Raw genomic sequence first — 16295 nt, forward strand, 5'->3', positions numbered from 1 at the left:
ACACTGTAAAGATTTGTCACTTGTATTGGTTTTAATAAACCACTGATTGGTCAGTAGCCAGGGCAACCAGACTAGGAGAATTCTGGGAAGAAGAAAGAGACACAGTTGCAGGCCAGATGCAGAGGAAACAAGACAAGAATGCTTTATTACTGGGAAAAGGTACCAAGCCACATGGGTAAGCACGGAGAAGAATTATGGGTGAATTTAAGTCATAAGAGCTAATTAATAATAAACCTGAGCTAATAAAACAAAAAGTTTATGATTAATATAAGCCTTTGTGTGTTTATTTGGAACTGAACAGCTGCAGAACCGGGTAGGACAGAAACTTGCGTCTACAGCTGAAGGTTTGACTTCGGGTGTTTGCTGATAGAAACAGATTCACAGGCTCCAAAGCTACAGAGAAACCCTGTCTCAAAAAAAAAAAAAGTTTTTGCTTCTTTTCTGAAAGAGTACAAAAGTAAGGACCAGCCAGGGACCACAGCTGGGAAGAGCTGAGCCCCACAGGGGTGCAGAGACGATATACGTCTGTGCTGTGTGCCAAAGTCTCCTCTGTTGTGATTTTTCAAGTCTTTTGACCACGCCTCTGCCACCATAGGGTTCAGTGTAATCCAGCAGGTGACCCGAGATGATGACTCAATCTGTAAGGCCCTTACCTTGCAAGCCTGAGATCCTAACCTCAATGCCTGTGTGAAAGCTGGGCGATGGAGTGTTGTGATCTCACTGCCTGGGGCTCACTGACTAGCCAGCCTACCCTCTTTGGTGATTTCTGGGCCAGTGTCTCAAAACACAGGATGGATGAGAAACAGCACCTAAGGGTGCCCTCGGCCCCCACATACTTGTGCGCCAGCACACACGGGAACACACACCACCTGCTGTGTGTGACTGAGGTGAGGCCCATTACCTCTATCTGCAATTACCCACGTCACAGACCGCAGCCTGGTCATCTTCATGATACAGGAAACATGGGTTCTAGAACTTCAGGGCCTTCAGGGCCAGCCTGTGCCTCTCTGGTAATGGGGTAGTAATTCCTGGTTTCTCCTCGCCCAGTTCCTCCTCCTCTCCATCCCTAGAGGGGAATCAATGCTTCAGCTCCTCAGTGAAAGGAATGCAACAAGAGCAGAAGGGAGGGACAAGAGCAGGGTGGGTATTGTCAACAAGAAAAACATACAGCTCTTGCTCCAAAAAGAATAAGAAATTATTTATTCTGAGCCAAACATGAGTGATCACGGCCTGGTAACACACATTCATGTTGCCCTAAATGATAAACCATCCTGGAAATTGTTACATGATTTTTTTTATTATCACCAAATAAAACAAAGTCACAAATCAATAAATTTACCAAATATACTGGTGATAGAATTAGGTAGGTGGCTGATGGCAAGGCAGGGATGTCTTTTTGGTGGGCTCTGGATGCTGTTCCATCTTAGTTTGGGAGTTAGAAGCTCGCAGTAGGTTGAGTTAGTACTTTCTAACAGCTTTATCTGTTAGGTCAGATATACAATTTGGTGACACATAACTATTAAGGGGAATAAAGATAACCCAAGATAATTTTTGGCTCTTAGTCTGTACATTCCAATTCTCCATAATCATGAAATTCTAACCAATCAGCCTGCAGATGCTTCCCAAAAAAGTGCTGGGTTTTTTTTTTTTTCATGGAATTTCAGCTCATAGAACCACACTTACTGACTGGTCTCTGCTGTTCCGAGACGAAAACAAGATTTTCCCACAACTGTCAAAGGTTAAAACACAGCTGTGTTGGACTCTATTCCCCAGCTCTCTCCCCACCACCACCACCACCACTACTGAACAGGGCAGTTCTTTCTCTATTCCTCAGAGTACGCTTTATTGAAGTAGAAAAGCCAGGATTTGCCTTATTCGTCATATGGGGGGAGCTCTCACAATGGAAAGCACACTCAGGTAGCCCGCTATGAACTTGACTACAAGGAGAAAACAGGACTCATTGTTATTATCAAAATTCTTCACTCATGGCAATTCTTACCCAAAAAGTATTAAAGATTTTAGATATACAAATCTAAAAATATCATACAGCAATTAACAGTAGGACTTGCTTTTAAACCACTCTTTAAAATATGCCAGGTGTCTCTTCTCTTTCTCTAGTCTAGGAGAGGGAGCTTGCATGGTCTTCTTGTAGACGCCCGCCCTCTTCTGTGTCATCAAGGAGAGAAGGTTGGCCTGGTGCCCCAGACAGGACTATGACACCTGCCCTGCAACCTTCCTGTGTTGGCTCTGGAAGCGACCCTCGCTGCTGGGGGACTCGTCCTTCTGTGGGTTCACTGTGCTGTGTCCAGCCATCTCAATCCAGGGATGCTGAAGGACCTGGTGGGCTGTGTACCGCTTCTTGGGGTCCACCACCAGCAAATGTCTCACCAGATCTTTGGCAGCTGTGGAAAGCAGAGAAATTGGGGAAAGAGTGATAGATACAGGTGGCTTTATGGTATTCTTTCCTTCCAAGCCATGAAGTGGAAGAGCACACATCCACATCAGCACCATGGGAATGCTAGCAAGCTTTCCTTGTTTGGAATAGAAGTACAGGAGTTGGAAACATCCCAGACATGTTCCAACCTCTCATAACCCCGAGCACTAGAGATGAAGTTAAAGCTAAAGTAGGAGGATGGAGCACTGGAGTCTGAGCTAGCCCTGGCAAGCTACATAGTGAGTTCCCAGATAGTCTGAGCTAGCCCTGGCGAGCTACATAGTGACTTCCCAGATAGTCTGGGCTGCAGAGTGAGGTCCTGTCTGACAAAACATAATTTAAATAAAAGAAAAAGAAATGAAGTAAAGAACAGGAAAAAGAGAAAGGGGAAGGAAATAAGAGCCAGGGGAGGAAAGAGGAGGAAAAGGAGGAGAAAAGGGGAGGGGAGAGGAGTGGAGGGGAGGGGAGGGAAGGGGAGGGGAGGGGAGTGGAAGAGAGGATAAAAAACTGCAGACAAAAGGAAAAGTAGGGGAGGAAAGAAAGAGGAAAGGGAAGGGAAGAGGAAATGGGAAAGAAAGAACAGGGGAAGAGAGATCCGGCCAGTGGTGTTGAATAAATGAAACCTTACTTTATTGACCCTGGAATAATTCATTTAGAATTAGCCAAGGGTGAGCACAGCTAGATAGCACAGCTGTAGCAGACAGCTGCTTGCTTTTTCCAGGCCCACTCCTGACACCCATACACCCAGGTCAAGGAAACAGAGTGGGCACCACATCTACACACTTTAAATTTTTATATCAAACTAACCAAGTTTTAAATAAAACATGTTCCCTTTTCCTAAGCTGATAAATATTTCTGCTTACTGACAAAACTGAAAACCATGCAAAGAAACCTAAGCATCCGTTAACACTAACTCAACTGAATTTCACTTTCCACTCAAGTCCATGCTGAGCCTAGAGAGATGGGGACTCTGTTGGAAGTCAGACCCCACCTCCTACCCCACCCCTACTCCCTTATCTCCCACCTCCCACCCCACACCCACACCCATACCCATACCCCCACCTCCCACCCCACACCCATGCCCATACCCTTCCACCTCCCACCCAACTCCCACCCCACCTCTTTATCCCCAACACCCCTTACCCCCCCCCAGGGGCTACAAGGGAAAAGCCTCACAGATCTGGTCCTGCCCCACTGCAATCTCCTGTGGATGACTGACAGTCCACATCCAGCTGCTATAAAGAGACTCCCTGCAGCTGCAACCCTCTGTCCTCACTAAGAGAGCCTAGCCCCTTCTCCCCTGCCTGGGAATCAGAGGCAACAGGAATGTAGGCACATAGCATAGCTTACATATTAACTAAGCCTGCTTCCATAGGGTCCAGAGCCACTACTATCCCCCACCCCTCTCAGAAATCTTTAAATAAAGAGACCTCCTTTGTCTGGTAGAACTTGAAGACTTGCTTCAGCCCTCCACCGGGCCATGCTCGTTCGTCTGTGGCTCCCTTGAGGGACACTCAATTTAGCTTCACTCTCAAACCTACCCACTTCTCTCTCCCCTCCAAACCTAACTGGTAGGTGATGTGAGATTCTCCTCTGTATGCTGTGAATACCACTGGTTAATAAAGAAACTGGACTGGCCTGATAGTGTAGAACAGAGCTAGGCAGGGAAAACTAAACTGAATGCTGGGAGAAAGGAGGTGGAGTCAGGGGAAGCCATGGAGCTAGGTCTGTAATGGTGGCAGCTACTGATATCTCCTAGCAGGGAAAGGAGCCACAGTTGATAGTCCAGCCATTATTCCCTTCTTCTTTCCCTTGACTATGAGTGATCTTGGGAGGTGCTGGAGTATATGAAAAATGGATGCTGACAGCAGAGGTGGTCCCATAATCCACAGGCCATCATCCATGATGGGGTGGAACTATGCAGCTGTGTTTGGGCCACACTTGTTCCTGTACATCACTCTTCATGCCTACTATGAAAGTAAATTCAACAAACTCACTGGTTCCCCAAGTGGCACTTTTGGGAATTGCAGCTTTGGTCAATGCTTGTTCATGCTTACTGTATAGGCTGCACTATACGCCACATTGTTGAAGACAATGGCTTTCCAGACTTTCCTTGCCTTGAGAGGCTCCATTCTATAAGTAGATTTTGACTCCATGGGAACGGGGCTGGACACCTGGGTTAACACATGACTGGAACAGTCCATCCATCCTGAGGAAGGGGGTGGACACGTGACTTGGTCAGTCCATCCATCCTGAGGATGGGGGAGGACACGTGACTGGGACAGTCCATCCATCCTGAGGATAGAGGGGGCTGAGTACCTGGGTGAACAGATGACTAGGACTGTCCACCCGGTAGCACTTACAAGGCTCAGCCTATACTGTATTCCCCGAGAGTAGAAAAGTTACCACTTACAAATGTATTGGAGTGGATTGAGGCCGTAGGGGAACATGGGCCCCAGGCCCAAGAACTTAAACACACCAGACTAAGAAAAGGGTGCAATACCCTGACTTAAACCCAGAAAGAGGACACCCAGCACTGCACTGGCAAGAATCCCCATCAACCTGTGATACCTGGTATATGAATCAAGGACCAACAGGCAGAGTACTCCCAGGTGTCCCTGGGGTTTCAGTTCAGCTCCGTCCCCACTGCTGATCCAGCCTACCCAACTGTTACAAACCTGTGGCGGCATTTCAATTGTATTTTAATAAAGACTGTCTGAAGATCTGAGAGTAAAACAGCCTTACAGACCAGGTTATGGCAACACACACCTTTAATCCCAGTAGCCACACTAGTTGCCATAGAAATCGGGTGGTGCACGCCTTTAATCCCAGTCCTAGAGAGGAATATTAAACAGGAGGAAACAGCTCTCAACACGCAGCCTCATTCTGAGATTCCAGGAGGCAGGATCGCCGTTTCAGACTGAGGTCGAGGTAAGAGCCAGTGGCTGGCTGTTTTGCTTTTCAGGCCTTCAGGTTGAACCCCAGTTTCTCTCTCTGAGTTTTCATTAATCATGCTTCACAAACCCATCCTCCTGATTCCCTGTCTGGCCCTGACACCCACCTGCTTGCCAGCTCTGGCAACAGACCTAAGCCTGTCCTTTAAACTCTCAGCCAAACTCAACCCTGCCACTCCACTCTCAAACCCCGTGAGTGACGGCAGCCTGGCTGACAATGGCAGTGGGTGGCATGGCCTGGGCACTGGCAACCTTGCAACTGCCTCTAATGTGGGGTCCTTATCTTCTCAGTGTAGAGTCTACTAAATTTCTTTCTGTCTGCCTCTGAAACCTCTTGAAATTCTGCTGCAACCCTTTTCGGCCTTTTGTATCTATTCAATAGTATGCATGTGCACGTGTGTGTGCACGTGTGTGTGTATGCATGTTTATCCTGTGACATATGATGTAAGAGCTAATAGTAGTAATTAAGACTGTAATAAAAGAACCTGTATTAACATTGGTCCAATTATCAATCTGGCAAATTGCTACCATTAACATTATTTTATGAATTTATTGTTACTCAATAAGTTCTGCCTTCGTGGAGAGAGACACAGGTGTATGCATTTATCTATGCTGCTGACATAGCCTTCTCGGGACAACGTCTTTCCCGGGAAAAGCTAATACAACACACCCAGGAGAATCCACAGACTGGAGGGCCCCATCTCAACTGAGAGCCCTCCCAGTCGCTCATCTATGCATGAGGACAGTTGATACATGACACGAAGCTTCACCCACACCCTCCAAACACCTCTCCAGGCCACTCTCTGAAAGAGTAAGAAGAGACCCACGGCCCTCGGTCCCATCACAGGGAGCCCCCAAGTCTCACCATCAGAGATGCTGTCCCAGTAAGGAGCGAGGAACTCGAACTGGCCCAGTTGGATGATGTTGAAGAGCTCATCCTGGTCCCTCTCGGGACTTCGGAAAGGCGGGAAGCCACACAAGAGGATGTAGAGGATCACACCGGCAGCCCACATGTCTACCTCTAGGCCATAACCTGCAGGAACACAACAGCAGGAAACCCCGGACAGGAGGGTCAAGGGTGACAAACTCTGTCTCTTAGCCTGTGCAGCAACAGCAACAAAAGCAAAAACTCTTGCTCCCTTAAGCTGCCTTTGCCGGATATTTTGTCACAATGAAAAGAAGTAGTAAATATGACCACTGATTGTAATATGACTTATTGGAGATGAGATGATGTGCAAAGTAGTTGTCCTCGTTAGAGTTAACTGTCAACTTTTACATAGCCTACAGTTCCCTGAGAAGTTGAACATAGCCTGTAATCAGTATCTATAGAGAATCATCTTGATTAGTAATTGATGCGGATAAAAGGGCAAGCCCACTATGGGCAGTACCATCCCTAGGCTTGAGCTGAATAAGAAAGCTAGTTACCCTTGAACCTTTTGAGCAGGCCATCAAGCATCATTCTGCCTTGGCTTCTATTGCTTTCCTGGTTGCAAGGTCCCTGGTTGGAATAGCAAGCAGTCTGCCTTCAGGTTCCTGCCTTGCAAACCCACCCTGATGTCCCTAAGTGATTGAGAGTGACCTGGAAGTGCAAGATGAAAGAATTCTTTTCCTCCCCTAAGTGGCCTTTTTGGTCATGGTGTTTGCCCCAGGAGCAAAACGGAACTAGAACAGTGATGCCCTGTCAAGGCTTTTATGTACCTCACTTATCCGCCCACAAACGGGCGTGGACACATTTTCAAGTACTTTCTGACTTTAGGAAATGAACACAACTGGTAGCTTTAAATGGACATTAGAAGTTCATTTCCTAAGTTCAGAGCAAGATTATCAAGATACAAATCAATAAGAGACTAAAGAGAATAAAAGTCCTGATGGCCCTTTGGGGGCCAGCTCAAGGATGATTGTTAACTCTCAGGGGACAGAGTCTTCTGCCTGCCCTTCTCTTACAGCTTTCCCTTGGCTTCTACAACTTGTTCTTTCCTAACCCAGTTCCATCTTCCATGTAGCCCAGCCCCTACTGACTGCCTTCTCTCCTGCAGGCAGGACTCATGACTTGTCTGAGTTTAACTGTCCTTGTCCTGGCATCATTGCAGAGCCACCAGCCCACCAGTTTAGCCATCAGACTGAAGAGCCAATACAACACATTTATACATTTATCCAGAACTTCCCATCCTTGCCAACAGGACAACAGTGTGGGTCTATACTGATATCTTTCTCTATACCAATGTCTCTAAAGTGATGTAATCTATACTGATAGCTCTATACTGGTGTCTATCTATTAATGTCTCTAAACTGATGTAGTCTATACTGGTATACTGATGTCTCTATTCTAATGAGGGTCTCTATTGTTTTAGTTGGTGTGCTTTCCCTATAAGCATATGCTAATCTGATTTGTCTCTCATCTAATTCATCTTTGCTATCAGTGTTCTCTAATATCACTATTACCACATTTCAGTGGCCATGACACCTGTTACTCAAAATCTAAACATTTCTTGTTTGGGATATCTGCATGACTCTCTACATCCAGTAAGACTAGGCTTCTCAAGTCTACACACACACACACCCCAGCCTCACACATGCTCTGTGTCGTCCTCACAGCTTCCAGGTTCCTGTGTTGATGAGGAGCTACCCATCCAACATGTCTTCCACCTGTGACCAAGCTTTCAACTCGCCCAGAGCCTCTCTCGGCCAGGAGGTAAATTCGCTTCACAATGCAACAACTGTCAGGCTATCTGCCATATATTTTCTGTTTATATGCTCTGCAAAGTATGTTGCCAAAGTAGTTCATTTGATCCTCACAAATGAGGAATGAATATTCATGGAGTTTGATATGAGATCCCTTTTGCCTTTAGATGGAGGTTAGTGGAGGAATTTTTTACCATTTAGCATAAGAAATGTTTCCACTTTTCTCCCCTAGTGGTATACCTGGGTACAAATGGCCTTCTCTGAGCAGATTCTCTCCTTGTTCTCTTTTATTTCATTGTCCTGCCTACACACACACATACACATACACACACACACACACACACACACACACACACACACATGCAACACACATAAATAAATTTTTTAGCAAGCATGAGTTTCAACTGAGAATTTTTTAACTGCTCTTTGTTGGAAAACACTAAGAAAAGCATTTGTTGGTTGTTGAGCTTGAGTATCAAAGAGCAGAGAGAAATACTTACCTTTCTCAGAAAGAATTTCAGGAGCTACATATGTGGGCGTCCCACACACAGTAAATATAGGCCTCACCACGTGTTTAGCCAGACCAAAATCAGCCAGCTTCAAGGTGGTAGTCTTGTCTTCATTTCGCTGAACCTACAAGGAATCAAAACGTCCAAACCATCAAACTGCAATTGAGACAAAGAGGGATTTTGACACAGTGTGCGTGTGCAACCAGGTCAGAGCAGCAATAACTCATGGAAGCTTATGGGGAATCCCAGGACAGCCACATCTAGCTGAACCTCAATGCAACCGCTCACATTTTCAACCAAAGAACCAGATTTGGGTTCACTGTGCCATGGAGGACGGCATCATCGCATTATCAGATGAGATGCTCAAATTCATGGATCAAAACCCAGTTTCTCAGCTGCACTGGGCACATGTGTATGTCCAACAGCCTCCTGCAAGTTGGACACCATGCTGGGCAGTGTAGATGGACACTATTTCTGTGGGACAGCACTGCATTACAAGGATCAGTGATGCTTCGAGCATAAATTATATAAGAACATGAAAAGGTCTGGAGGGGCATTGGGACGGCTCAGTGAGTAAAGGTGCTTGCCATCAAAGCTAATGACCTGAGTTCAATTCTCAAGCCCCACATGGTAGAAAGTGAGAGAAATTGACTCCAGCCTACACATATGATGTGGCACACACTCCCACCCCACTTCAAATAAAGAAATGTATGTTACACTCCACATGGCACAAACCATGAGTGTGCAAACCTAGTACTACCTTCCCACAACTTCAAGATGCACGGTAGAAGCTGGTTCATCTGGACTAAAAATAAGATAACCAGACACAAATTCAAACTCTGGCCTTCCTCAATATTAGTAAGCACATACAAAGATCAACTGTTGCAGAATATTACTTTAACTAGGCAAAGTTGTGTTACATTTGCATTTGCACAATATTACTTTAACTGTGTTTCTTTGGGACCTGAACACAGATCTCCTGTGCTCCTATTAGCACCTATGGGTGGAGCCCAAGGCAGAATGGTGGGTCTCCCTGTGTCTGAGTCATGGTGGCAGCCAGCAGTGTAGGATGGAGCAGTCCTCCCATCTCTCCTTGCTAGGTAGACAGATAGTTGAGGTTTTGAAGAATGCAGCCCTACTCTGTAAAATCTCCTGTTAAACGTGAAACTGAAATGGCAGAATCGTGCCTATGGTTCAGAAGAATGGGACTGAGTGGACTCTCTGGCCTCACAGGTAGCGGCATGACTTTCTGAACCACCCAGAAGATGGTAAAATCATGATATCTAGTCATAAGCTTCCTGACAAAGAATAAGAAAATACTAATGTGGCCTCCCAGAATTCATCCATGGGCCTGCCAATCACCTGGCCAGGAAAACCCTTCAGGGAAAGCTGTCTATTCTAGAGAATTTAGAAATAGGGAAAAGCCTACCTAAGATGTAGGCCATAAAGGTCTGCACAGTGGTCTGTTTGACCATTGTCTACTCTCCCCACTTGGGAGTGTGTCTAACACTGAGTGGCCCTTTGGAGCTCTGGTCTCCTGAAAACATTCCACTTCACTCTGCACAGCCTCAAAATTCTTTCTCTGGAGATTCCAAAGGAGAAGAGAGATCCTGATGACATCCTGATGATATATATTTTCCCACATGTGGTTCCACCAGTGAACTGACATCTCTGCAAGTCATGAGCATCGTGTCTTAGTTGCTGAGTCTGGGTCAAGACTGACAGATGAGAGGAAGCAAGGACAGAGGGAAAGGCTGGAAACCCTTGCCAACAAGGCTGCCATCTGGGAAGAAGCATGCCCAGGAAGAGAGCTCTCCATAGGTCCCGAACTGCCCATCACCGAAGCCATGGAGCTTCTGACTCTTATCCAACTCGGGCTCATTTTCATTCTCTGCAGATTTTCTTCCTTGGTCAGTGCTGGTTCTGTCCCTGTCATGTGTCCTGGGTCTGGATCCTTGTTCTGAGAACCTGGAAATCCCAGTGGGTGCCCTGCAGACCCCCACCTAGGCTGCTACACATCATTGTCTCCTAAACTAACCTGGCCAAGAAGAAACCATAGCTGCAGATCCTAGGACAGTTCTGCCCACCCTACACACAGACAGATGCAGCCTGAAAGAAACAAGAAAATAATTTAGGCTAAAAAATTCTAGTTGGGAAGGAAAGGAAAACAAAATATTGTTGGTGCCTGGAATCACCAGATGGACTGTGTACATTCATCATATTTCCTAGGTAATTGTTGAGAAAAATGTTCCCCTCAAAAATATTTGCAAATATTTCCAGTCAAATGATCAGCATTAAAAGTATCTGGCCAATTAAATAACCAAATAAAATGGGTATCAACAAAATAAAATGGATATAAACAAAATAAAATGGATATCAACAAAATAAAATGGATATCAAAACATAACTGGAAACTCCCAATTCCAAAGCATAGCCCACTGGACCAGTAGAGACCACATGAAATGTTCTGGGAACTCAGACTTTTATTTGAAGTTGCACTATGTTCAGTGTCCTGGCCATGTTCTCAGAACATCACATCAGTTTTCAGATGACTGTATGGGTCTGTCTAAAACATAGCACACGGCTGAGCTTTTCCTGCCTGGAACACAAACCAGTGCTGAGAAGGACCAGTGTGGTTAAGACTCCAGCTTCCACAGTCAGGGTTTCCTCAATAATCCCAAAGCCGTCTATTATTATTTTATTATGTATCTATTTGTGAGAGGTAGTACACGGGCACGTATTGTGTAAATACAAGTATACATGCACACATGAGGACATTGGCTGTCCTCTCTCTCTCTCTCTCTCTCGCCCTCGCTCTTGCTCTCCCCCCCCCCCCCACCTTATTTAATGAAACAGGATCTCTGACTGAACCTGAAGCTTCAGCTAGGCTGGTTGTCCAGCATGTTCCTGGTTCCTACCTGTCTCCATTTTCCTTCACGATGATTACACAGTCATACTCAGATTTCATGTGGGTACCAGGGATTTGAACTCAGATCTTCTTGCTTTCATGGTAAGCACCGTTACCCACTGACCTGTCTCCTCAGACCACTTCAGAGCTGCCATTCACTTCACTATATGAATGGCTTTGTTCCACTCAAGGGTATGCAGCGTGTGAGTGCTTTTTGTTTGGTTTTGTAACAGGTACTTTAATTTTTTGTTTCAGAACATTTCCTGTCTCGCCATCTGGTCAGACCTCCACCCAAATAGGAAATCAATCTAATACATCTTCCTGCCAGATACCTGTTCACCTTAGATCCATCTGTGCTGACCCAGAAGTCCATCCCAACCTGCTTTCTCAATGTCCTTCTCTGGAGTGACAGTGAATGAGAACACATTCCTTCCAAAGATGGGAAGCAAGGAGAAAGACACCCCCCCCACACACACACTCGCCAGCTTGCTTTCTGACTTCTCTAAGCTTGACCCCAGGACTCCTCACAAGTCTTTATGGGACTTGGCTTCTGGTGTAGGAGGTGACACAAGGGGTTCTCATTTGACCAAGCAGCCAAAGACCCCATTAAACGTCCACTTCAATACCTCTGCCTCAAGGCCTTTCTGACTTTCCTGGGTGTGGAAGCCAGCCTGCCCTGAATCACTTGTCCATGTCTCAACTAACCCCTAACCCACATCTCCAGGTTTATCTAAACTCAGTCTTCTGGGCCATGTTCTTGCGGGGCTGGTCCAGGCCCTCTGCCTGCTAGGATGCTCAGAGGCGGCTGCACACAGCATGAATGACTGACCGGGTTGTCTGTGTCTATGTCCTCCTTTCCAACCACACCACAGTGTCCTTCTTTGAACCCAGGTATCTGCACTAGTAATGCAAGCATCAGATGACCACGCTTGTGCCCCCAAAGCCTCACAATCGAAACCTCAAGAGACAAAACATTTAGACAGGGTGTCACGTAGATCAAGCTCTGTAGCTCGGGATGACTTTGAACTTCTGGTTTTCCCACTTCCAGACCCCAAGTGCTAGGATTTATAGGCGTGTACTCCGTGACTAATTAATGCAGGGCTGGGGATCGAACCCAGGGCCTCGTGCGGTCAGCACTCTATCAACTGAGCTACATTCCTCTCCTTCGAGAGATATATTTATTTTTGTAATCAATTCACCTCCACTCTGCATTCCATAGCACATCAATTTAAACATGGTTATACAATCTGACATAGGCACACACATGTCCTCAATCCCAGCACTCAGGAGGATATGGCGTTCCAGCCAGCTTCCACTATACAGCAAAGAATACCCTAGCAAAAAAAAAAAAAAAAAAAAAAAAAAAAAAAAAAAAAAAAAAAAAAAAAACCTGCACTTTTAGTCTCTAAACAGAAGAGGGCAGCAGAGTACAGACCAACAGCAAGGCACCCTTCTTCACTGCTAGGCTTCTAGTAGGTTTGTGTATCTCTGCTAAATTCCTGCTTGAATCTTCATGGTCCTTTGTACATTTTCAACTAATATGGACTGGGACAATCTTAAAAACCACACCATATCAAAATGCCAATGTCGCAGTCTAATTTATGCTGGAACATAAAGGTACCATAATCCTTGAACCATCATCTTTACAGCACACTGTTGACAGTAGCCAGGACATGGAACCAGCCTAGACGCCCATCAGCAGAAGGATGAGTAAGGAGATGTGGCACGTGAACATGATGGAACTCCATGCAGTCATGGAGAAGAATGGTGTCCTGGCAGGTGCAGACAAGAAAAGATTAGAACTGGATATTATTGCGTTAAGCAAAGCTACCTGGACTCAAAAACAAAGGCCACATGTCTTCTCAAACACAGATCCTAAACTATATTTTTATATGTGTGTATATAGAGAGACTGAGTATGGGTCATTCTAGAAAAGAGACCCTTGAGAGGAGGAGAAGGGGCTTCACGGGATGGGGAGCAAGGATGGGGGAGATAAAGAAAGAGTAATAAAATACCCAAGGGGAAGGGATCAGCAAGAGGTAGGCAGAGTTTCGAGGCCAGGGGAAGGATGATGAGCAAAAACAAAGGGTGTGTGAAAATGCCCTAATGAAACTCACCACTTTGTACCCCAATTTGATTTTTTTTTTATCATCTTCTAGCCAGAGAAACAAACTCAGCTTTAATCTGAATGTGTTAGGGAGCACAACAGCCTGGAGCACTGCAGCCCAGAGCTCTGCAGCCTGGAGCACAGCAGCCCAGAATTCTGCAGCCCACAGCATAACAACCCAGAGCACTGCAGCCCGGAGCTCTGCAGCCCAGAGCTCTGCAGCCCAGAGCATGCCCAGCATCTGGTTCAGAGGGGTGGCCTATTGAGAGAGGACAGTTAGACATGAGTGTTTCCTGGGCTGAATCTGATAGTTTTGATATTCACTGCACCATATTCATGTCACCACTGTGTTGTTTGAGAGGATGAGAATCAACCCCAGATAAGGAACAATGGCTTCTCCCTCACCCTGTTCCTCTCTCAGAGATTAGTTCCCCAGCCCATAGAATGGTTCCATTATCACATATGTCAAATCTCCCAACTTCGAAAACACAGCCCATTTCTGTTGTAATAGGAGCAGTGGGGCTGCGTCCCCGCCACCCAGCTGCCTGTACGGCTAGCTTTATACCCAAAATAATTACACGGAAACTGTATTCTTTTAAACACTGCTTGGCCCATTTCTATCTAGCCTCTTCTAGGCTAATTCTCGCACCTGGACTAGCCCACTTCTTATAATCTGTGTGGCCCACAAGGTGGCTTACCAGGGAGATTCTAGCCTACGTCCATCCTGGGTCGGAGCTTCATCATGCGTCTGCTGTGCGAGGGGAGCATGGCGTCTCTGCTCCAGAGAGCAGAGCTGTCAAGTCTGAGCTCACTTCCTCTTTCTCCCAGCATTCTGTTCTGTTTACTCCACCCACCTAGCCGGGCGGTGGTGGCGCACGCCTTTAATCCCAGCACTCGGGAGGCAGAGGCAGGCGGATCTCTGTGAGTTCGAGGCCAGCCTGGTCTACAAGAGCTAGTTCCAGGACAGGAACCAAAAGCTACGGAGAAACCCTGTCTCGAAAAATCAAAAAAAAAAAAAAAGAAACTCCACCCACCTATGTTCTAACCAATAAAATGGGCCAAGGCAGTTTCTTTATTAGCCAATGACCTTCCTCCATCACATATCTGCACATTCCTTTAGCTCCTGTTTCTGTTCAACATTGTGATCTCCTTCACACACACACACACACACACACGAGACAGAGAGAGAGAGAGAGAGAGAGAGAGAGAGAGAGAGAGCGCACATACAGCTTTTTCACCGCCCATTATACCCTGAACTCAGTCACGCTCACATTCCTGTAAGTGCCATGGAGTCTCCTTGAAAAGAAGACCCTCACACTAACTCACTGCAGATCGGAAACCCCAGAGTCCTCTCTCCTCACCCACCATCCCAACCCACTCACAGGTCAGGGCACCATCCTCAAGGTGACCACCTGTCCTTATTCACTTCTACTGAGCCACCCAAAACCAACCTCAGTGTCCCCTGCTCAAGTCCAACAAGGAGCTAACCACAGCCCTGGCCACAGACTCCTCCCTGGCTTACATAACCGCCAACAGAGAAGAAGATGAAACCCATCCTCCTACAAGACACAGAGCCTAGGGAGAACTAGATCTTGGAAACTTGTGGAAGAGATTTGCTGAGCTGCTTTCTTCAACTAAAAGAATTTTGAAAAATACAATGTTAGAACCTCAAAGGCCTCACCAGAACACATTCTGCTAGAAAGGTGAGAACAAGATATTGCCAGTATCTGCCCTAAGAAAATGACCTGAACTAAAGGCCTGTTTCATTTCAGTTCCTTCTATTTCCATATTATTAATAATATATAACATTATTATAATATCAGAAATATATAATATTCCATATTATTGTTGAAATCCATGTTTCTTGGATTTAATAAAATCTAGCCTAATGAGATATTCTGCATAGTTATTACCAATTTTTAAAACTGCTAATATTTGGACATTAATAAGAAAACAGGGGTATATGTCTAGCTTCTCGCCAAGGAGAAAAGAGTCAGTGCTGGCAGAAGAAATGCCTTGTGGATCAGGGAGAATTACTACCACAGAGTCCTTGTCTATCACAGCAGAAGTGAGAGGAAAAAAGAATGCAGGGACTTAAGGTCAACAAAATTACAGAAGAGCTCTGCTCTAGAGGAAGAGTAGGCAAGGAACGCCTTAGATCCTTATTATTCCAGACATTCCTTATCACCTCAGGGGCACATTTCAGCGCACAATCCACACCCAGTCATTAGACAGCTAGACAAATCTTCACCATCCCAAGACCACGGAGACATCAGAAGAGAACCCGTCTTTGTCTTCACCCAAGCTGTGACCTGACCCCACCACACAGCCACCATTTCTCCGGCTCTGAGTGCTCAGAGCTGTAGTCCCTGGGCTGGGAAACAGTGATGAGATCCAGAAAAACAACACTCCATACACCAACTGGAGGAACAATTGGTCAAAACCATCTCATTCCTCCCAACGCCATTCCAGAATGACTCTGCTCCAGCTTGGAGTCTCTCCCATCGCTCCCATGCTCGCCCAGCTGTCTTGGCCGACTATATCCACCCTGAGTGAGTTGGTCTAACCGCCATCTCTTGTCAGGCTCCTGTGTCTTTCTCCGTCTCTCTCCAGGACTCAGTCAACACTATCCCAACCCCTCCAGGAATCCCATACCGGCAGAAGAAGCCATCAACATGGCTATTTCTGCAAGCAGGAAACT

At 46.0% G+C, this 16295-nt stretch overlaps 1 protein-coding gene across 2 annotated transcripts in view; it reads right to left on the minus strand.

Annotated features, from left to right (window-relative positions):
• Window positions 1-212: 212 nt before the first annotated feature.
• The window catches only part of Dclk3 (doublecortin like kinase 3), a 48383-nt gene continuing 32300 nt past the window's right edge, over window positions 213-16295 (minus strand). For both annotated transcript variants that reach the window (XM_041676719.1, XM_041676720.1), the window contains 3 exons: window positions 8571-8703; window positions 6254-6421; window positions 213-2402 (listed from right to left, as the gene is read on the minus strand). In XM_041676719.1, the coding sequence (XP_041532653.1) occupies window positions 2212-2402; window positions 6254-6421; window positions 8571-8703 (492 nt within the window). In that variant the 3' untranslated portion in view covers window positions 213-2211. The remainder of the gene's footprint in view (window positions 2403-6253; window positions 6422-8570; window positions 8704-16295) is intronic.

This window comes from Microtus oregoni, unplaced genomic scaffold, assembly GCF_018167655.1.
Source record: "Microtus oregoni isolate MIOR12 unplaced genomic scaffold, Mior012 000028F_ref0000031, whole genome shotgun sequence".
In the NCBI taxonomy this organism is placed as follows: domain Eukaryota; kingdom Metazoa; phylum Chordata; class Mammalia; order Rodentia; family Cricetidae; genus Microtus; species Microtus oregoni.